The sequence below is a fragment of the Nannospalax galili genome, unplaced genomic scaffold (genome assembly GCF_000622305.1).
Source record: "Nannospalax galili isolate Female #2095 unplaced genomic scaffold, S.galili_v1.0 scaffold269, whole genome shotgun sequence".
NCBI classification, from domain to species: domain Eukaryota; kingdom Metazoa; phylum Chordata; class Mammalia; order Rodentia; family Spalacidae; genus Nannospalax; species Nannospalax galili.
Genome location: NW_008359530.1, coordinates 255,812 through 278,671, shown reverse-complemented (window position 1 = coordinate 278,671; position 22,860 = coordinate 255,812). Strand labels below are relative to the sequence as shown.

Below are 22,860 nucleotides of genomic sequence, written 5' to 3'. Positions count from 1 at the left end.
TGGGACTGGGGATTGCAGATGGTCATAGGAGGAAGGCCTTTGCAAACTGCTTTCCTCTCTTCTTTCCCACTGATGGCTCTAAGGGCTTTCCATTACATTTCCACACTGCTACAACAGCTGTGAGGAGCAGCTGGAGAGAAAGCACCCAAAGAGGGTTCCTGTTGCCCAGCTTCAGCTTTCCTCTTGTTCTGTGAAGAGGCTCGAGTGGATAGGGTATTTGTTTGTTTGTTTATGTTTTGAAGACAGGGTCTCAGGTACCTCAGGCTGGCCTCAAACTCACTATGCAGCTAAGGAACTTGAACTCCTACTCCTCTTCCACTTCCTGAGTGCTGGGATTACAGGCATGTGCTACCGCATCCTGCTTATATGGTGGTCAAACTGAGGGCCTCCTGCATGATAGGCCAGTGCTCCACTAACTGAGCTACATCACAAAGTTTGAACCAGGCTAAAGTAAAGCAGAACCCAGGACCCCTGGGATGGGTTGGGAGACTCTCATCCTTGGCTTCAATACAGAAAAGTCCTTATCTACTTACTAATAGAGAAAACTATCGGGAAATCCCATAGTATGGCCCTGAGGCTATATGAGTCAAGGATCCAGGGCCAAAAACTTGGGTTGGAGCCCCCACCCCAACTCTCATTGAAAGAAAGAAGCATAGTGAGATGTAGACAAGCCTTGCCTGCCTTCCCTAACTACCCTTAGTTAGTCTAAGCTCCACAGAGATGCTGGGACACAAATGCACCATCAAGTCTTGGTCCAGATCCTGGGCAGTCTGGGTGCTCATGACCCTGGTACTTTCCTGAAAAATCAACAGGCTGGGGCCAAGTACTCTGCCACACAGGTATGTCATGGGGATAGTAGAAAACGACAGGGGCTGAGGCAATGCCCAGGGCCAGTGTCTACTGTCGCTTCAAGTCGTATTTCAGTGCCTAAGTACACATAGAGATGGCCTTGGGGACAACCTGCTATCTGAGGTTGTTCCTTTTATCCCTCTCCCCAGTTTTACTGGATCCCATCCTCAGTTCTTAGCTATGGCAAAGTGGACAGGCTTGGTTCCTTCCAGCCTGTTGTTCTCTGTCAGGGCTTCTCCTCCTGAGCTGTGTGGGAACAGGGTAACCCACAGCCCAATGGCACTGAGTTGGGTAGAAATTCAGAGGGCACAGTGTCTGGGTGAGTTCCTGAAGCAGAGTGGGAGATGCTATTAAATGCACATTCTACATCTTTACCTTCCACTAAGACTTGGTAGGTAAAAGGAGGGCCTGGATGAAGAGTCCTATACTGGGGATTCTCTGTCTTGGCTAAGTTCTAGATCTTTCCAGAACTTTCAAATGATGATATTGTTATACCTCAGATGATACTCCCTCAGGGAGCACAGTACTGGGAGGCCCCACTTACCGCTGCTGTGGCAGGTGTGTGTAGGTGGATGGCACATCGCACGTCTGGCCTGGCTGCGTAGATGGCAGAGTGCAGACTGAAGCCTGTCGTGTCCACTGGGAAGCAACTGCTGCCCTTCTCTACCACCTCTCCCAGGATGTTCACCTTGATCTGGGTGGGGAGGAAGAGGGAAACTCAGAGTGGCAGAAGAATCTTCTTCCATCATGTGGAACCAGTATGGCCTCTGCCCAGGTCCACCCACTCCAGACCCCAGGAGCAATGGCTGGCTTTGGTGTTGGGAGACAGTGTCTGGGTGACTTTTAAGAGATGACAGATGGTGATGATGCCTCTGGGAAAATGCTGGGGAAGTTTCTCCAATTTTACTATCTATCTTTTTATGAGCTATCAAAATAGAGATTCTGACCATAGAGGAATTTGCTCTTCCAGCAATTTTCCAAGTGATACCCAAGCTGCGGCCCACAGTGCCCACTCTGAGTAATGATCTAGAAGAGAGTTAGTAATATAATCCTTTAGAAGCAGCTAGGAGAAGTTTGAATTCCATAGGAAGTTATGTCTATGCTGAGCCATCTCATGTTTAAAGCATTTTAACATTACACATGAAGACAATGGTGTGCTGAACACCCTTCACCGAGCACCAAAAAGAGAGGCATTAAAGAGGCTGTGGAAAGAAGTTCTGCACCCACTCTTCACTCCAAGGGGCTAGCAGGTGGAAAAAAGAAAAAGACACCTAGAGAATGGGTGAGGGGTTTGGGGGAAGGATAGTGGAAAGGGAATTAAAGATAGCAAGAGAGAGCAGAGTCAGGGACAGGAGGGAGGGAGAGAGGAAGAGAGGGAGAGAGGGAGGGAGAGCTGTTGGCTGACTGTGGTGTTCCCTACTTAACAATTTCACAGAATGCCAACATCAGAAGAGGTCACTTTATGACTGCTACAAGACAACTGACACTCCTTCATCACATCTAAGCACAGCCAGAAACAGCACTGTGAGTTAGCTCAGCAGTGACCAGGTTGCCCTTTCCCCTGTCCTCTCTCCCAGATCTCTACTTGGAGGGAATATCAAGGGCAGGCAGGTAAAAACTTCCCTGTCCCACAGCCTCCTGGGTGGAAGCCCACCCAGCACACACTGCAAGGGCACACCCCTCAGAGTCCCAAAAGGCCCAAGACAAACCCCAATCCCGAGGCAAGGTCCTCCTAACACCTTAATGAGTGCATGTCCTGGTCCCCAGGCCCTCTGCAGCCCACAGCTCACCTGACTAGTGGACTACAATGGTTTCCCACACATTAACAAGCTAGATTATAATTTCTAAAAAAAAAAACAAAACAAAAAACGCTGCAAATTTTGCCCTCAAAACTGAAGCACTCATGACACCTCAAGTCTAGCACACAAGGTAGCACTACATATTGTCCCCCACCGGACCCCATAAAGCCATCAGGCAAGAAAGGGATCGAAGGAAGAAGACATCCTGGTATGGAGAGGGTGAATGAATGGAGCAGCTTTCAACAGACCCCTACCACAAAACTATGCATGAATTTTACAAAATAACCCTGACAGTGGCTCTTCCTCCTCATGCTCCTTAAACCCAAGTGCTTGTGCTCAGCCTGGCTCCCCAGTTCCTCAGAGTGGTCTGGTTAGACTCCACTCTCTGGCAGGGCCTCTCTTTGAGCTCATGTGTTCTATATTTCATCCTTGGATATATGACCTGTCATTTAAGAATCTGCACAGTCTAACAGGATAGCCACCAGCCCATCTGGTGCCTTTGTCCAAATGAGAAAGCAAGAACTCAGAGACTTGGTCTTGCTGTCTGCTGGTCTCCACACCACTGTCAGGGTGATCCATGAACAAAGGAAACCAGATTACCCTGCTTGCCTGCCCCCATGGGATCAGATAGGTACTGGTCACCTGAGTAAGGGTCTATACTGAGAGGCTGGACCATACTCACCAGACTGGAGGCTGTGACTTCACTGCAGGAAACACCCTTGGGGCTGATGAGGAAGTGGTCCTGCTCCTTGCTCACTCTCAGCTAGAGGAAAGATACGCATTGTCAGGGCCAAACTTGGAGAAGTGATGCTTCCAAGGACACTGAAGCCCTTCTTCCCTTGAGCCACTGTACCAAGCCTTCCTCCAGGGAACCCATATATCTCCCCCTCTATTAGGAGAGGAAAAGGGTCTAGCCTTTAGTTTTAGACTGTGAAAAATGGAACTGCCAGAAGACTTTCACAGAGTTTAAGAACAGCCCTATATACAGGAGCTAGAAGTTCCTGGTCCTGGTCCCCATTCAAGATGTACCCACTGGGCAGGTTGTCTGGTCTAGTAGCCACAGGGATTTATGGAAGAGTTCAGTGAGTTTTAACAAAGGCCACCAGCAGTGCCTTGGATATGTTAAGGGTCAGGAGTCCTCCCTTTAGGTTTGTGGGGGCTGTGGGCCCTGCATTCCTCACCGTGACATAGGTGTCACTGAGCTGTGCCCAGCCATAGAGGTCCAGCAGCCGGTAGACACTGCTGATCTTGCAACGCATCAGCCGCTCTCCTTTGGCTAGGTTCAGGGAGTCGGCAGTGTGGAGGTCATTGATGGGCGTCATCATGGAGAAATCTGTGGGGATTGGAGGAAAAAATGGATCCCTGGGTTCCTGGTCAGGAGCCCCCACCAGCCCACCCTGTACTCACCCAAGAACAGTACCCTGGGGTCAGGAGTCCCCACCAGCCCTCCCTGTGCTCACCCAAGGTCCTTCCAGACTTCACCGACTGATGCTACTACTGCATACAAAGCACCCAAGCCAGAGGATCAGAGAGTGCCTTGCCCTGACCCAAAGGCAGAAAGGCCACAGAATGACCATTACAAAGCCCTCTGCTCGGCTGAGTAAGCATGGTATTATTTTTGGACAAAATCATGTCAAGGGCTTGGGCTGTAGCTTACTTGATAGAAAGCTTACCTGGTATACACAAAACTCTAGGTTTGATCCACTGGATAAAACCAAGAGGGGTCTATAAATCCCAGCACTCACTCATGAGGTAGAGGCAGAAGGACCAGAGGTTCAAGAACATGCTGGGCTAGATAGCGAGTTTGAGGCCAGCATAGGCTACATGAGACCTTGTCTCAAGAAACAAAACAAAACAGACCAAAAATAAAAATAAAAAAATCAAGCCATGAACAAAGTGCTCTTTGAATGTCAAGGTTACCATAAACCCTAAAGAGGGACACTGAATAAAGGTAAGGATAAATATCTGAGGGGGAATATGGATATATATCACCATTAGTTCTAATGAAGACATTACTAGGACCAGCAAGATGGCTCAGAGGGTTAAGGAGCTTGCTACCAAATCCGATGACCCAAGTTTGATCCTGGGGACCCACATAGTGGAGGGAGAGAATTGACTCTCAAAAGTTGTCCTCTGACCTCCACACATGTACTGTTGTATGCCTCCCAAATAAATAAATGAGTGTAATAAGTTTTTTTTAAAAAAGAAGTTACTGATAAGTGGGCTTGCTGTTTCCATGTTTTAAGTTTATCATGTAACAGAACTTTTCCTGTGGCTTGGAAACAGGGCACATAGAAAGCCAAGTTGGCCAAGAAGAAAATTCCTCTACTTTTCCCAAGTCATTTTTGAGAGCCATAAACACCAGAAGTCAAGGTTAGCTAGAGAGGAGCAGCACCCATCAGGGGGTTTCTGCTCTTGTGGGACAGGCAGACACTTGGTTATGTGTTGGTTCTTTCTAGGAGTTTGAGGGAAAGGCAGATATACTTGGAAACAGCCCTAGAAGATTTGATAGTCTCCTCCCCAGAGCATTCTAGGTATATCCCCTTAACCATGATGGCACCTGTTACACACTTCAAGAGAGTAGAAGGAGGCACCTGACTCCCAAGCACTTGGGCTATGGATGTCTAGAAAACAAAAGAATTGATGAGAAAGGACTTCAGTTTTAAATGATGCCCGGCAGAGAGCCTCCTGGTGGCCCTCTCCCAGCTTCCACCTAACTTCAGATTAAAATGCTTTTTGGAACTGTCCTGGCTCTACAAACCTCCACTACACTGTATGATGGTGCATCTTGCACTCAGGTTTCCATTAGTTAATGTGACAAGATGGTCTGCAAGTGTAAAGGTGGAATGGGCACTGCCAGCCACCATTCAGCAAGCAGAGCATGCTCGAGATACCTCCAAGCAGGGACACACACCCAAAGTGCCTGTGCCACTAGATACTACACCCTGCTGGGACATGTGTCCACTAAGTGTAGTTAACAGGGGTGTAGGAGGCAGCAGCAGTCCAAAGGCCCAGGCAGATGGACAAGAACAATAACATTCTAAAGTCAAGGACTTCTATTGGGGAAACCAGCACTTTGCTTTATCCCCAAGGGCAAAGAGGAAAAAAATGAAATGCACAGGACCTTGGGCAAAGTCTGGCAGGCAGAATGCTGTTCGGAGGGTCTTCAAAGCCAGCATTCTTTGACTCCTTCTCTTACAAACAATGATGGAGTCCCAGGGATGGCCATGAAACCCTCAAACACTCATTTCATGTCCATCTCAGACATAGACCTCCTCCCTGACCCTGTGGAGCCTTAGGCATGAGGAGCTCCTCAGCCCCAGAACCCTGTACACAGAAACAAGAAGCTGAGGGCCCGACTGGAGTTCCTGGTCCTCTGCTCTCTGAATCTGAATGTCAAAAATGCTCACTCTGAGCAGCCACGTGAATGTTATGATGGCTGACTGCCATGTCTATAACATTCCTAAGAAAATACTGAAAGAGAAGAAAATTTGCCACATTCTTCCCAGCTAACACTGAAGGGCACATTAATGCAAAAGAGAACACACAGTACCAAGGTGAATGGAACGAAACAGAGCAGCCTATCCAGCCCTGAACTCCTGACACTGGGAGCCTGCCCCCTCTCTCTCCTAGAAGGAATATGCATCTGCATCCACCAGATCTTTAGGCATCCATCTTTCTTCTGGGCAGGTACTGACTGCTGGGGGTAGTGGGAGGCTTGTTGGTCATGTTGTATTGGTCTCTTAGAAGTAAGAGTGTAAAGGCAAAGACATGAAAACAGTGAGACAGCCTATGGGAGACAAAGACCAGCCAGCAAGTACATCCATACTGATGTAAGGAGATTTCTTCTGAGCTGAAATAAAAAACCTGTGTATACAAAGTATATGGACTTCTCACATTTCAGGGCAAAGAAAGTGCATAAAAACAACATGTTTCCTGGCATTGTGTGTGAAAGGCAAGGATGAGGGGGCAGTACATGAGCAATTCCAAAAGCACTGGTGTACAGAATAGCTTTGGTTGTCAACTTGACACACCCGGATAGAGAGACTCTCAGTTGAGGAAATTCCTCCATTAGATTGCCCTGTGGCAATCTATGGAGTATTTTCTTGATTGTTGAGTGATTTGGGAGGCCCCAGTCTACTGTGGACAGTGCCATTCCTGGATGGATAGTCTTGTGTTGTATAAGAAAGCAGGCTGAGCACAGGCCAAGGGAGCAAGCCAGTAAGCAGTGTTCCTCCATGGTCTGTGCTCCAGGTTCCTTCCTACCTTGGCTTCTCTTTATGATGAACTGTGCTGTAAGCCAAACAAACCCTTTCTTCTCCAAGCTGGTTTTGGTCAGTGTTTGTATCACAGCAACAGAAAATAATTAGAACAATCGGTTACCCACAAAGAGACAGAACAGGCTGCCTCAAGCTGCTTGAGCAAACACAGAGAGTCAGGACACAATGCAGGAGGCTTAAAAAAAAAAGCAAAATCGCAAAATCATTGAAGTTATGCAAAACATACAAACAAAAGAAAGATCAAAAAGTATGCCAGTCAAGGGGCTGGAGAGACGACTCAGTGGTCTTAAGAGCACTTGCTCTCTTGTAGAGGATTGGAGATGGGCTCTCAGCACCCACCTCGAGCAGCTCACAACTACCTCTACATCTAGCTCCAGGAGACAATGCCCTCTCCTAGGCTCCTTCAGCATCTGCATGCCTGTGTGTATGCCCACACAGAGACACACAAATAAAAATAAACTTCTTGAGGGAAGCCGGATGGGAGAAAAAAAAAGAGTGAATCTCACGGGGGGGGGGGCAGGTAGGAAACCTAGAAGAAAAAGTGATGCTCTAGAAACCCTATGAGAAATGCACAGATAATGTCTGAACATTAATGCATGTGTACACCTGGGAGCTGCTTGGCAGGGAACACAGTGCCAGACAGAAGAGACCTCCTTAGAGTGATAAGCATGCCTACAGCACTCATCAAAGAAACTTCTTTTAGTAACAGATGGAGGCTACTGCAGAGTTGCACATCTGGTCAGGCACAGAGAATACATACCTGGGAGATGCCCAGTACTAGGTGACACGTCTGCAGTCGAATCTCTACAACTAAGGCTCAAGGATCAGTGGAATAAGGGGTAGACAGAGGGCTAATGCGCCCCTCAACTCTCACCAGTGAGGTATCTATGTACATCAGAGTGTGATACACACAGAAGGCCACGGCTGTCAAATTTTGAAGAATAAGAGACTGCAGAGTGTAGGATGGGACTCCTCTATGGAATCTCACCCACCCACGGCTCAGGGACCGTTTCAGAAGAGGAGGTAGAGCCAGGGCTGGTTCATGAACACAGGGAGGTGGAGGCTTCCAGGACACTAGAGGCTTGCTCATGTGAACCTGTGGCAGTGGTGGCATCAAGCGTGTGAACCATGTCAGCACTATTACACAAGGGCCCAAAGGGGAGGTGAGAAATAGTTGGTGGGTCAGCACTAGACAGAACTATTTGAGGTCAATTGCTGCTGGGTGAGGGAGAGTATGACTTACAAACAACCATTGGGTGGGCTGACTAGACTCCACTGGACACATTTACACTGAAGGACATTTGGGTACAAATCCCTGAATGAACAGGACTCAGCATGTATGGCAGAGTGCATAGGGTTCAGTGGGGGGATGGGGGAGGCATGGGTGGAGGAGGGGGGAGGGTCTGGATTTGAGTGGGAAATTATGAAATTTTAAAAAGTATACTAGCTAAATTAAAATGTAAAATGTCATATTATTATTACTATTATTATTATCAAAGTAGAAGTTAGGCAGAATAAACTTCTTTTTGACAAAGGGAGCCATTTGTAGGTCGTTTTATACAGAGTAAGAGTGTACAATGACGCTATGGCTACCATGAACACTTGTACTCTGAGTGCTATTTTGTCAACATATGTAGAGTCGGTTGGGTATAGTGGGACTTCTTTCTGCAACCCAGCACTCAGGAGTTTGAGGCAGAAGGATCACTAGTTTGAGTCCAGCCTGTGATACATAGTAAGACCTTGTCTCACAACAAACAAAATATGGAAAGCAAAACCTATCCAAAGTATAAAAAGAAATGAACTGAAATGAAATACAGTAGAAGACAGAACAACTTTCACTTTTGAGAAAATCAAATGAAAATGGACATATAGATTAAATACTATGTCCTGTAGATTGCCTCTGACTGTAGATCATTTTAAATAACTTTATTAGGCTGCAAAAACAAAACAAAACAAAAACCTCAGAGAATCCCCAACCCAGAACTTCATCAGGGCACATTTTCCAACTCAATGAAGTCTGATGTTGTTAACATCTTCAAAAGACTAAGTACTCAATTTGACAATGAGAAAGTACAGCTTGAAGAATAAACTAAAGTCACCTGGGGCTGTAGCTTAGTGGTAGAATATGTGTTTAGCAGGTGTACAGCTCTGGGTTCAATGCCAGGCTATCAATAAAAACAACAAGTTCAAAACAACAAAGTTCAAAACAACAGCTACAAACTATCTAGGAATTAGCAGCAACAGAGCTATCTCATGTCAAAACCTTTACCATGGGGTAAGGCCAAACAAATACTTAGAAGTTCAAAGCATTATATGTCTATCATTGGGTTAAATATGAAAATGTACCAAAATTCAGTTTATTTTGCCATAGGAAAAATACAAAGGACAAAATAATCCATAGAAAAGTTATGGAAAATATTAAGTACAGAAATGAAGTTAGCCAGATGTGGTGATGGCTGCCTGTAATCCCAGATGTGGTGATGGCTGCCTGTAATCCCAGCACACAGGGTGTGGAGGCAGGAGGATTGAAACTTCTTGGTCAGTCTGAGCTATGTAGCTAGGCTGTCAAAAAAAAAAAAAAGCCAGGATGCAGCCCAGTGATAAAGTGCTTGCCTAGCATGTGCAAAGCCCTGGGTTTGATCCCCCATACTGGAAAAAAATTAGAAATGAGGAAAAATATAAGAATCAATAAATTAAGTTCTCTACCAAAGCAATCCCAATGCAGCCCCAATCCAAATCCCAGAAGAGTTACTTTATGGTAGGGGGAATGGAGCTTGACAAAGTAACTCTAAAGTTATTTTAAAGAATACATTTGTATAAGAATTAAGATAAATTGATAAATAGCTAAGAGTCTTTGTCCCATCAGATAATAAGATGAGGGAAAGGGGTCTCTAGACATGTGGTTAAGGGCAGAAGACACAAAGGAAAATAACAGTGTGTTCTGTTATATAATAGAGTCTACAAAATGAATAATAATATGAACCAAATTAAAAGGCAAGGGAAAAGCTGGAAAAATAACTGCAATATATTTGAAATGTTATATGGAAGTAACATTAATTTATAAAGATTTGAAAACTTATGCAAAAATACACAATAGAAAATTTTAGCAAAGGCTGTGAATGAATGATTTCTTATTAAAAAGCACAGGCTCAGTGGTTAAGAGCACTAGCTGCTCTTCTAGAGGACCTGGGTTTGCTTTCCAGCAACCATATAACAGTTCACAACTGCCTTCATGGTGCACTCAGGCACACACATGTTCTAAACACAAACACACACGTGCATACATAAACTAAATTAAATAAATACACCTTTACATATAATAATAAGAAAAATATCAAAAGCACAAACAGGACTGGAGAGATGATTCAGCAGTTAAGAATGTGTACTGCTCTTGCAGAGGATTGGAATTCAAAGTTGGTTTCCCAGTACCCATACTGGGCAGCTCACAACCACCTGTAACTCCAGTTTCTGGGGATCCAATGCTCTCTTCTAATCTCTGTGGGTACCTGCACTCACACACACATATCCGCAATTCATATACATTTACACATGGCTAAAAATGAAAATTAAATCTTTTTTATTTAAAAACACAAATATAATTTTAATAATGGGGCAGATAGAGGAAATGTAACACGGTCTAAGATGAGTGCCACCAAACTGCTATGGGAAGCATGTTGGCTTAATCTTGCTCCAGAATGGAGAAGGGACACAATTTTCATTACGCATAAGTGTTTCTAAGCACACAGATGCTTTGATCCAAAAACTCTTTTTCTCAAAATTTATCTTAAGACAGTTATGCGTATAGCATCAGATTTATTTGCCAAGACATTACTGTATTGTGATCCATAATAGCAAAAAGCTGCATGCAGTTTAAAAGAATCATGACAAGTCAAGTCAATAGCATACATCCACCAAAAATAATACTGCAGAACCATATTTAATCATGTGAAAATTTAGTGGGTATGTCATTAAAGTCTATGTTAAAAGATTGAGAAGATGTACATCTAAGTACTGGCAGCAAAGGTTTCCGTGTTCTCAGAACACAGTGCAGTGGGCTTTTCCTTCCTTTTCTTGAATGTTTCCCTGTGTTCTGGCATCATCCTTTAGATCTGAGTCATATGGAGTAAGAGTAGGCTTTGAGGCTTGCTGTTAAAGTCCTGGGCAGAGCTGCACACACTGAAAAGGGAGTCCACACATAGCCCTGGCACCTCACAGCACTCATTGATAGCCATCACTTGCCTCCTCCCCTGAAGTTACCCCTCCCCTCCCATTCCTGGCACTGGGGACAATTCTCCTGTGGGTCTTTAATTCGAAGGAACAGAAGTACAGCCAGGCATCTCCCTGGCCAGGCCAGGCCGGCTAATGAAACCTCAGCTTGCCTGTTGCCTGGCAACCAAGCTGCTTCTGGTGCTTCCTTCTCCCTTCCCCACCCAGCCCATCCTCCTCTGCTCCTGGCAGCAACCTAGACACCCACTTACTCATGGAAGATGCCGGGAAGACTGCATGGGAGGTGCTGGCCATGAAGTCTGCAATCTGACGCAGAGCCCAGATGTTGGAGGAGTTGTTGCCCTTCTTCATCTGCTCCTGGATGAGACCTTCCAGCTCCTCCCTGAAAGACTGCAGCAGGCCCAGGGGCTGTTGCTCAGCTCCTCACAGGAGGCTGACAGCCCAGTGACCCCCAAAGACTTTTCTATCTCCTCACTGGAGACCTGAGGGCCCCCAGGAGAAAGTTCACCAGGATCTCAGGGGCCTCCCAGATTGCTAGGCAGTACTGGTAACAAGGATACCCCAGGAATGAATTCTGGGCCCCACTTTCCCTCTGGGCAAGAACCCAGATTTCAACTTCTTACATCTGAGTGATGGCCACAGTCCCATCAGGCTTGGCAAGATTTTACTTTAGACAGAACAAAGGGCCTTTTAAAAAGCAGAATCGAATGAGAATGCATGCCACCCTCCATCTTATCAGCACACCCATGGCTCTTCTGAGCCTCAGTTTCCCCATGTACTTAAGGAAAGGACAGGAGGAGGAGGAAAATCTGAGGACCTCTGAGATGGCTTCCTCTTTGATGTCCTAATCTAAGCTCAGTTTTTTGGACCAATAGGCAGTATACTTCTTTCATTACCCACCAGGTGACAGGAGGTGATATAAGGAGGGGGAAAGAGGGAGCTGTGTGATGGTGGGGACCCTATGAAAGAAGCAGAGCACCTGCCACCTCCTCATCCTGTATCACTCCCGAACCCTGGCTGGTGCTACCCTGCCTGACAGCCCTCCTGCTGACACTCTGGGGGCCCTGAGGGGCTCCTCACTTCAAGGCCTGTACCACTTGCCATCTTCCTCTAGGCTCCTTACCTGATGCCACCAAGATCCCAGACTCATTCTCTCCAGGTCTTCTGTAGGGTGAGGCTTCCCAAGTGATCATGGGGTAGCCAGTTCCAAAAAGCCAAGGGGGATAAGACAGATCTGGGTTCACTTTCCTGAGTCAGCCTGCTAAGATCCTGGAGAGGCTAGCTTCCTTCATGGGAGTCTATAGGATCACTAGCTGTGTCCTATGGAACCCTAAGCGCTACCGCCTACTCCTCCCTTAGTTCTTTCTCACTAAGGGCTTGTGGTATCCTTCCTCCTCAGCAGTCTGTCTTTTCAGTGTAGACTGCCTTGGCATGAGTTCTGAGGCCATGCCAGGTGGATACCCACCCCACTCAGGTCTGGAGATCTACAGTCCTCCAGGTCAGGCTGCCTCTGTCTTGTAGGCCCTGGGTTCTCCCCTCATCACTCCTGGCCAGACATTCAAACTCTGTCTGTCCTACAGCAAGTAAAATACTCTGCTAAGCAAAGGAAGCTCTAAGCCAGGCCCATGGCAACCCACCCTCCAGCTTACAGGACTTATCTGTTGATGTTGCAGCAGAAGAAGACTGGAAACTGAGGCTCAGACAGGACACAGGACACTGGGGTCAGGGTCTTGCCTCTGCCACTTTCTGAGCCAGAATGTGTGCACACACCCAGCCTTGGCCTTGACTAGTTTTGATGGGGAAGGAATCAAATACCCACGTGGCCAGGGCCATATTGCTCAGCAGGCCTAAACTGCTACTGACCCTGAGCCAGGGAAGAGGAGCTACTGGTCTTTCCAGTCCCTGGGAAACTAGGCCTCCCTGACAGGCCACTCACAGGGCTCTGCAGGATCATGGTGACTCGCTTCTTCTGCTCCATCAGATTGAAGTCCTGCCGCAGATCGGCTGCACGGTTCCGAAGGCGAAGGTATTCAGGATCTTCTTCAGAGAACCTGTCAAAGTAGTGCTGCCCCTGCGCAGGCGGTGGGGAGGCCGCCTCTGGGATGGTGTCTTCACTCATTTTCCAGCTGGGGCTGCAATGTTCTCCTGGAATCCTGTAGAAGAACAGCAGGCTAAGTGTGGGCTGGTGCTCCAGTGGGCCAAGTGCTTGCTGAGGTGGAAGGTAGCCTGAAGGTGGATTCACTGCCCTGTGGCTAGTGCTAGTCCCAAGGGAGAAGGCAGGAGGCTGGCAGGAGCCTCCTGGGATGCTGACCCACAGGGGGTGCTAATGCATCATCAGGCTGGGTTGCAAACAAAGGTCCAGCTTAACTGGTCACATTGGGGTGGAAGAGCAGAGTTCCTGGGTGGGGTGGAAATATGGCCTGTAAACCTTTCTGAGTCTTTCTGTCTTGCAGCCCCACAGAGTGGAGTGGAAGCTATTTACGGGCATCAGTAGTTCATCTAAAATTCAGACCTCATAGTGGGCTGGGGTGTTGCTCATGGTAAAGCACTTGCCTAGCATGCTCCAGGCACTGGGTTCTATGCCCAGCACCACACAGTAAATTAGATTAAAAATACCCTTTCTGTAAGCCTCTTCAAAAGTCATGGTTGAGAAATTCACACACACACACACAAAAAATACTACTGTGAGGAGCTGGAGATCGTAGCTCATTTGGTAGAATGCTTGCCTAACATGCACAAGGCTATGGGTTCAATCCCCAGCACCACATAAACCAGGTATGATGGCACACATCTGTAATCAGGAGGCAGAGGCAGGAAGACCATCCTGGGCTATATGAGACCTTGTCTCAAAAAACCAAAACCAAAAACCCTTTCCAGATTTCCCCTCAAACAGTACTATCTTACTGGTTTTATTGGGGGAGATATTTGGCAGTAAAAGAAGGGGATGAGGATCTGGGGATAGGGAAGAAGCCTGCTGATGGGGAAGGGTGGAGGGCACAGGAGGGAGGGGAGCGAAAGGAAATCTCTTAAGGAGTCTGGAACAGAGTGCTTGGTGACATCCAAACCCAGACCTTTTTCTTTCATCTGAGTCAGGGGTGTACAAACTTCTGGCTTCTGTGGGCCACATTGTTCATACTGGAGAACTTCACAACCGAGTTACAAAGGAAAGTTAAAAAAAAATCTCATAGTGTTTTAAGTAAATTTATGGTTTTGTGTTGGGCCCAGCTATGCTGGGGTGGAGGCATTTCAGGTGGAAAATGCTCTAGACAAGAAGTCAGAGCTTGGTCAGCTCTGTTCCTTGACTACATGGGCTCAGCAAGTTGCTTCCCCTGTCTACCTTACTTTATCTATTTCTCAATGGGTGTGAACTGTACAGCCTCTGGGTTCCTTTTCATCTTGGAGCCTACATGGTTTGTTGGAGTTGGAGACAGACGGATCCATATAGGAAAGATGGAAGGATAGACAATATGGGTTTCCTTGAGCAAGAAACCTCCCTGCTCTCTATCCCCATCCCCTGAACCTGTCACTCAAGACAGGGGCCAAAGAGAACCATCTCAAAGCACACACAGGCCAACTGCGCAGTGACCTGAGGGACTGTAGTCAACCCACAGGCAAGTGCAGCCCACTTGAATCTCTATCCTGCTCCCTCCCAGCCCATCCCTGGACCTTGGGAGTAAGACAGAGTAGGAAGGACCAATGCAAGGGACTGCATGCGAGCTGTGAAGACAGGCGCCGGCTGCTAGATTCTGTGGGCAGGCAGCACTGCAGACTGAAAGCCTCTTATGGGCACTGCCCATCTGAAAACACTGCGCTGCCTGTGCCACTGTGGCGTGCCCGTCTCCACAGCACCGTCAAAGCCCCGAACCTGGGATGTTATTAAACAGAAGTAAGGACCCCTACCCTGTTAGTACACTGAGGGTGAGTATGGGCATGTGGGGCCTTGTGTCCCATAGGACTCCAGGATTCCCGTTCCAGAATCACCAAACTTTCTTTCTGCTTCTCTGGGCCTGGGATGATGAGGGTCAGTATGGCTGATCCTGAGCCCTCCTGGCCTCAGTCTCTTCTGTCCAGTAGGAAGCCACAGGTCCTCTCCCTTTCCCTGAAGAGCTGCTGCCCCCATGACAAGACAGGCTGCCCCAAGTCATCGTCTATGCTCAGAGTCAGGCTACAGGATCATTCCGGATTTGATCCACAGGGGTGGTGTGAGATGCTCTAACTCTGTCCCCATGACAACAGGGGCTCTGTGGAGTGAGGTGCTCTTCCCTGCTTGTCCCTTTACCTCCCACAGCACTGTTGGTGACCACAAGTACTTGCAGATGGCTTAGTGGCTAAAGGCACCAACCGTGGAACCGGCGCCATCTGGGTTTGAATCTCAGCTATGCAGCTTAACAGCTATGTGGTTTTTCAGCCAACTAACCCAACTCTGTGCCTCAGTTTCCCTATCTATAAAATGGGGGTCATGGTGGTTATTTAGATGCTTCAGGAAGGGGCTATGAGGGTTGGCACAGTTTGTATATGTGAATTCTTAAGACAGGGCAAGTGTGATAAACTTTTTGGTTTTTCTAGGTCACTGAGGGGCTAGAATCATCTCCTATTAGGAACTCTATGACTAGAGGTTGAAATTCTGCTGTAAGTAGGTGCACACTAAATAACTGTGTTTTAGCTCCCAAAGTGAATTCAATCTGGAGCTCTGTTTAAACAAAAAGAAGCACATAGAGAGGGAGACTGACAACTGAGTGCAACGTGGCGGCCTGAGGTAACAGGAAGAGATTAAACAGGGCACCAAGGATCTCAGGAGCCCCAAGCTCGCTGGGCCAGGTCTGACAGAAGCACTGAGCAGAGCACTTACCAGAGGGCTGATCCTGGCCTGTCCAGTCTCTGTCTTCAGTGCCAGGTCTGCACCTGCTTCAGGCTCAGGAGGCCGGGCCAAATCCACACCTCACACACTCAGGCGGGCACTGTAAACAAAAGTGCAGACATCAGTGCCTCAGCCAGCTACACTAACCTGACATGGTAGCTCTTCACTTGACTTACTTCGTAGATGACGGGATCGCCTAAAAAATGACCTGAAAATGAAGGTTTATTTTAAGAAGAGGGAATTATGCCTATTAACAGGCAAGGAAGACTATTACCTTTATGACTAGAGTCAAACCTCCTTTAAACCCTTTTGCTCAATGCAGATTGCAGGAGGAGGATGGGGAGAAGGAGGGAAGGGAGAAAGGGGAGGGAAAGAGAAGAAGATGACGGAGGAGAGGGACAGAAGGACGGGAAAGAAAGAAGGATGGAGAATGGGGGAGAGGAGGAAGAGGATGAAGGGGGATGGAGGAGAGGAGGAGGAGGAAGAGGAGAGAAGGAAGAGAAGGCAGGAAAGGAGGATGTGAGGGGGAGAAGATGAGGAGGAAGGGGTAAAGAAGAAAGGGGGAAAGGAAGGGAGGAGAACAGAAGAGAGGAGGGGAGAAAGAAAATGAAGGGGGAGGGAAACGCAGGGAGAGGGGGAAAGGGAAGAGGGGAGGAGGCAACAATGGCAGCAGCTGCTCTGAGGGTGGAGGACGCAGAGAATGGAGCCAGCAAATGGGACCTGTGGCCAAGTCCCGTGGCACTTCACTGACAGCCGCTGGACTCACAGGTGCTGGGGTAAGGAGTTGAGGATCCAGCCCCAGACACAGAAAGAGTCTGAAGTATACCACACTGCAGTAAAGTGGGAGAGGCTCAGACTGGAAAAACTTCACCTATGTTGCAAAGGAGAAATGGCTCTGCTAAGGACTGGGTGGGTGGGGAACCATAAAGGAGAGTCTCTTGACAGAGTCTCACAGACACAGGAAGTCACTTCTGCAAAGATCCTTAAAAGGTCCATCAGTGAGATGTTTGTTTCTGAGTGAGCTGTCATTTTTACATGGGTACCCTGTTGTCCAGGAGTGAGAGTTATCATTTTCACTTGGGTACCCTATTGTCCAGCCCCCAGGTACTGGGGTGTCTCAAGGGCTGACCCCCCTCCATATGCCCTGCCCAAGGCTGAGGCTCATCTGAGCTCCTTCTCTGACCTGACACTAGAAGAACAGCCATCTGGGGAAGTGTGGTCCCTCGATGAGGAGCAAGAAGAATGGATTTGGGGGTGTACCACGTCTGTAGAAATAGAATACTGAGACATCGCCCCCTCCTCAACCTAGTCAGTAGGCCTAGGGTTCCACATCTTAGTGTCCTGCTGTCCCCAAGGCCAGTCCTGGCTGTCACTCTTCTACTTGGGGTACTTGAAATGCTTTCAAGAGCCAGGTCTGTGTTCAGCATGTCTGACACCTGCTAGAGACCACCTAACAGTGGTTTTGCTTATTTATTTTAGCTAGAACAGGGTCACAGCCACCTCTGTGCCCTCCAGAGCCCTCCCTTCATGGCTGACCCCAGAGAAGGACTGCTGACACCCTTGATGCCCCCTTAGAGATCAGTCCTACCACAGAGGTCAGAACCCACTAAAATTTGAATTGCTGGATTCTGAACAGTGACCTGTGTGCAGTAATAGAATTCACCCTCTGTCCCCAGAAGTGGCATGTGCCATTCATATAAGAAGGCAGACATCTATCTCCCATGTGAACATAATCCCTATCCATGCCTAGGGTCAGGGTGTTACTTCTGGCTACAGTGAAATGACCCTGTATTTCCAGAGGCTGATGCATGATCTGTAAAGCAAGCTACCGGGGCAGTAACCTTGCTTAAATGCAGACTGCACAGTCAGGCTGTGCTAGACAAGGAGGGGAAGGTAATCAGTGCATTTAAATGATGACCTTGGCTTGGCTGGAGCGTCCACCTCTAAAGCCTGGGTGAGTGTGGTGTGGAACCCAAGACCATCTCCGGAAGTTCCCGTGCAGAGCCTTAAGAGCCCCCTGCATCTAGCTTCTAGTCACTCATAGCCCTGGGAGAGCTGGAAAGCCAGGGGCAGTGTAAGCCATGGCACCCGTGTGGGGAGATGAGGCACCTGTGAAAATCTCACAGCTGTCATGATGGCAGTCTGTCCAATGGACCATGGCTCTGACCAGTCTATACCACACCCTCTCTGCCCTGACCAGCCACCACCCCTAAGTGACCCAAGAGGCAGCCTTGACTCTTTCCTTTCTGGGCATCTCAGTGAGAGTTCACATGCAACTACATTTCTGCCCCTCAGTGGTCAGGGGCTTGTAGGGCTGTTCTTGTCGCCCACCCTCTGTTCAATTGGTTACCAGAGCCACTGTTCCAAATATGCAAACCTGACCTCTGCCTGCCATGGCCCTATTGATACCAGCTCCCCCTCACCAGGGGCAACATGCCTATATCTTTTTAATTCCTGTTCTTTCAGTCAAAACTTAGCTAAACAGATTCTGTTGCAAAAATGACAGGTGTTCTGTTCACCTTTTCCAAATACAAAGCTATAATTATAAATTTGCTTTTTCAAACCAAATGTGTTGAGTTCAAACTCATTGACCTCCGGCCAGGAGCTGTGCCCCCACCTCTGTTTCTTTGTCCCTCCTCCCCGCTTCTCCTTGAGGAGGCCACCTGTAGGATAAGGTCCCCACCTTGTGGTGACACTCAGTGCTCATCCTACCTTCCCTGCCTAACACGCTCTGGAGCTACTCATTCTTGGGGCACCAGGCAGATTGAGAACACTGGTGTCTGCTGGGAGCACCTTTTCCTCTCTACTCCCTTCAGCTCAGGTGTCCTCTCTCTGGGGAGTCTGTCCTGTACCCACCCCCAGCTGTCACTCACGTTCACCTGCTTTTTCCATTCCTCTTATAATCCAGCAGCAACACCCTTACCCAAAGTCCTAGCAGGCAGGGCTGTGTCAGGCTTCTCTCTGTTCCTCGTGTTGCACAGGATTGGTGTGAGGTAGGTGCTGGATGAATACTGACTGAGCAAAGCAAATGTAGGAGTAACAGTGCATTGACAATGGGGTCAGGTCAACAAAGCAGCTACAGGTTCACCCAGGCCCAGAATCCTAGAGGCAAGGAAGACCTGAGGGAAGGTCATAGCACGAGGTACGAGACAGAGCCCAGGCAGCCACCTGCAGGGAAGGGTGACAGGTGCCCTGGGGACCAAACCACTTCCTCATAAATACTGTCTTCCTCTTGTGTACAGCCCAGTGGCTTGTCCCTCAGGCCCCTCTTCTCTGGGATGGACTCCCTGATCTTCCTTTGTACAGCTCAGTGGCTGGCCCTCAGGTCCTTTACTCTGCAATAGACTTCCTGCTCCTCCTGTGTACAGTCCAATAGCTGGTCCCTCAGACCCCTCTTCTCTGTAACAGACTCCCTGCAACCTCCTATAACTCAGGGCCAGGCCCTTCAGGCTCCTTTCCTCTGGCATAGACTTCCTGCTCCTCTTGTGTATAGCCCAGTGGCTGGCCCCTCAGGCCCTCTCCTCTGCAATAGACTTCCTGCAACTTCCTGTATATAGCCTAGTGGAAGGCCCTTCAGGCCCCTCTGTTCTCGAGTAGACTTCCTGCTCCTCCTGTGTACACCCCAGTGGCTGGCCCCTCAGGTCCCTTTCCTCTGGAACAGACTTCCTGTAACCTCCTGTGTACCGCCAGTGGCAGGCCCTTCAGGCTCCTCTCACTTGGAATAGACTTCCTGCTTCTCCTATGTACAGCCCAGTGGCTGGACCCTAAGGCCCCTCTCCTCTGGAATAAGTTCCTGCAGACCACTCCCGCTGATTACTATCCCAGGGGGACCAAGAAGCTGCTAATGTCCATACCACATCACACTTACCATAACCCCCTTAACTCTCCAAAGCTGCCCTTCCCTACTCTCTCTGCCCCAAGACCCTGTTGCCTGCTCCGGAAGCCCTGGAGCCCTGGATACCCCTCTCAGGGTTGCCACGTCTCAGCTCTGCCCCTCAGCTGAGCTCTGGGAGGTTAGAGGCCCAGTTGGGCAGCAAGTCGCTGCCAGAGGGCATTTTCTACCCTGCCTCACTAAGCAAATCCCTATGCTCCTTGAGGGGTTCACTGGACCCCTGAGGCTGAAAGAACCAGAAGGTACAGAGACCCACACCACAGACCTTGCTGTTCCTGGAGGAGAGCAGTGTGACCATCTGCCACTTCAGTAAGGAATCCCTAGACCAGAACAGACAGTCTGACTTGGTACCCAGAGCCTAAACAGCCTTGAGCTATTCTTTCCCTACTGTCACCACTACCACAGTCTCAGAAACCTGAAAGCCCAGCCCTGTTGCTAGCATCAGGCAGGGCATCAGAACCCACACTCACCGATCTTCCATCTTCACAGACTCCCTCAAGTGGAAGAGGCAGCGATCCCAATGGCCTTGCAGCTGTTTTGTAGAATGGGGGGTGGGGGGGCAGTTGAATGAGGGATGCTGCCACACCCTGCCTGCCATGTTAGATAAGGGCAGGATGGTGGGGACACTTATCACCTTCTCTCATACCATATGCTTCTGCATTCTCACAAGTTCCACCTCAGTCACTAACCATTGTGGTCATTTAGGAACATAGTTATTTAAAAGATGAAAAGGGGAAGGCGAGATGTGGTAAAGCCTATGTCCGTCCTCAGAAACCTTGTTGGCCTGAATAATCTCTGAACCACTGTCTGCCTTGGGCCCACCCAGGATTGATTTCTGGGCATCTCTGATGTGTGCTGTCCTAGAGAAGCCCAGGGAATATTAAAAGCTTTTAGTCACAGGCCTTGCACCAAGGGGCTGACAGATAGCTGGGTTTCCCACCCTTACTTTGCTGTGGAAGAAACAGCCAGCACTGCTTCCTCCAGACCAGGAATCAGTTTGGTCTGCTCACTAGGCAGCATTGGGACTGGATCAGGATCTTCAGGAGCCCAAGGATGAACGGGAACTGGAATTGGACACAAGAGGGAAGATGCCTGGGAGAGAGACAAGGCTGTCTGTCCAGAGACTCATAGTCAGGCTTGTATTCCTGAAAGATGAGAGTGAATATACAACACAGAGATACACAGACACATGTATGCAGACACGCAGTCAGCTGAACTCAACACAGGGCTTGGAGATGAAGGCCAGGAGTGCTTAGTACTTCTCTGGATGGAGGCACTGTAACCTTTGGGTCGGCATTTATGGGAACCAGGGTCCTGAGTTAGATCTTGAAGACTGACATCATTCAAAGCACAGAGCTGCGAAACCCCTGGAGTTCAGGGGCTAAGCCCGGCCTTCGCCCCATCCCTGAATTGAAGGGCCAGTACCCTGATTTTCCAATGGAAAACTAAGGCCTTGGGAACCCAGGTGACTGGATCTGGGGCCCAGAACTGGTCAAGGGCAGGGTTTAGGTTTGAACACTTGTGATTAGAGCCTGTTCTCTCTTCACTCCCCACTTTCCTTTCCTCCCTCAAATGAAGGTGAATGATGCCAGGGGCCTAGAAGAAAGGCAGGGATGTGAGGGGGATGTGGAAGCCAGACAATGGCCCTAGCCCAAAGCTCAGGCTTTGTACCTCTGACAGAAGCTCCAAGCATTCAGCCTGAGAGGGCAATTCTGGTTCCTGCTCCTGGCAAACTGACTCAGAACTGAGCTGTCCCAGCTGAGGAGGGAGTGGCTGTAGGAGGCGGGAGACAGGCATGTCTGGTTCTCACTCTGAAGGGACATGCTGCCAGCCCCCACAGGACAGGTGGTCTACAGGGTGACAGGTGACCATAGATAACCTATACATACTACCATGGCCCCTGGGCCACTAAGCTAGATGAAGCCACCTCTGAACCTTACTTGACCTGGATTCAGATCTTTTGAAAAACACCTGTACTAAGCCAGGCCCTTCCTCAGCACTGGTGATGTAAGGGGCAGAATTCCCAATCCCTGGTCTCAAAAGGCCCTCTCAGGGGTCAGGTGGGGACTATTATAACGTTGGTGGGTCAGAAGCCGACAGTTCTGGCAACCTCAGGATGGCAACCAGGCAGTTCCCAACTTCAAGGCTCCAACACTCGGCTTTAACCCACACAGAAGGCACTTCTGCCACTGATCACAAAACCAGATGGCCCTCATGTAGAGGGGCATGTAGAAGCCCTGGGGTGGGGGGCGGCATGTAGAGGCCTCGATGAACTTGCAGACAGCTGGGGCTACCTTGTGGACTCAAGTCTCTCCCGGGAAATGGTTGGTGACCTAGGGAACCACTCAAGTCAAAGAATGAACTCACACTGACATCTGGGTATACAAACTTGACTCAATAGACCTTAACATATATGACAGAATGCATGAAATCCTGTGGGTGGGCTATGGGGGTTGCAGATAGGGGAGGGGAGATCTAAATATGATTAAGATATAGTAAGATGAAATCCACAAAAATTCAATTAAAAATATACATTGAAAAAAGAAAAAATCAAATGCCATGGCCAACATGAAATATAGAGACAGGACTGTGCCTGAACAAGGTCTATCCCCCATCCCCTGAAGTCAAACTTGTGTGAAATATATCCTATCTCTGATGAATAATGAGGTCACAAGATCGATGTTTCACAATGTCTTTTCTGACCAACCTGGAACATAGACTTTAACAGTTAAAAGAAAACAGAGGACTCAAGTAATGCCATGTGAAAGTCACACATATTTCATACATTCCTATGCAAAGATGGGAAGACAATACAGAATTTCATGCTATGTAAATATTCTATGTGATTCTCCACAAAATCTTATTGTCATTTTGGGAGAAATGCACAAATAATCCTACAACAGTGAAAAATCACAAGCAATCAGAAGGGAACAAAAATTTTCAAAGCTGACAGAA

The 22,860-nt window shown here is 48.3% G+C and overlaps 1 protein-coding gene across 4 annotated transcripts in view; it reads right to left on the bottom strand.

Annotated features, from left to right (window-relative positions):
* Positions 1-22,860, bottom strand: part of Add2 (adducin 2) — a 115,607-nt gene that overhangs the window by 32,018 nt on the left and 60,729 nt on the right. For all 4 annotated transcript variants that reach the window (XM_029558734.1, XM_029558732.1, XM_008823244.2 and 1 more), the window contains 6 exons: positions 16,005-16,113; positions 13,092-13,308; positions 11,407-11,545; positions 3,830-3,981; positions 3,331-3,411; positions 1,394-1,543 (listed from right to left, as the gene is read on the bottom strand). In XM_029558734.1, the coding sequence (XP_029414594.1) occupies positions 1,394-1,543; positions 3,331-3,411; positions 3,830-3,981; positions 11,407-11,545; positions 13,092-13,274 (705 nt within the window). In that variant the 5' untranslated portion in view covers positions 13,275-13,308; positions 16,005-16,113. The remainder of the gene's footprint in view (positions 1-1,393; positions 1,544-3,330; positions 3,412-3,829; positions 3,982-11,406; positions 11,546-13,091; positions 13,309-16,004; positions 16,114-22,860) is intronic.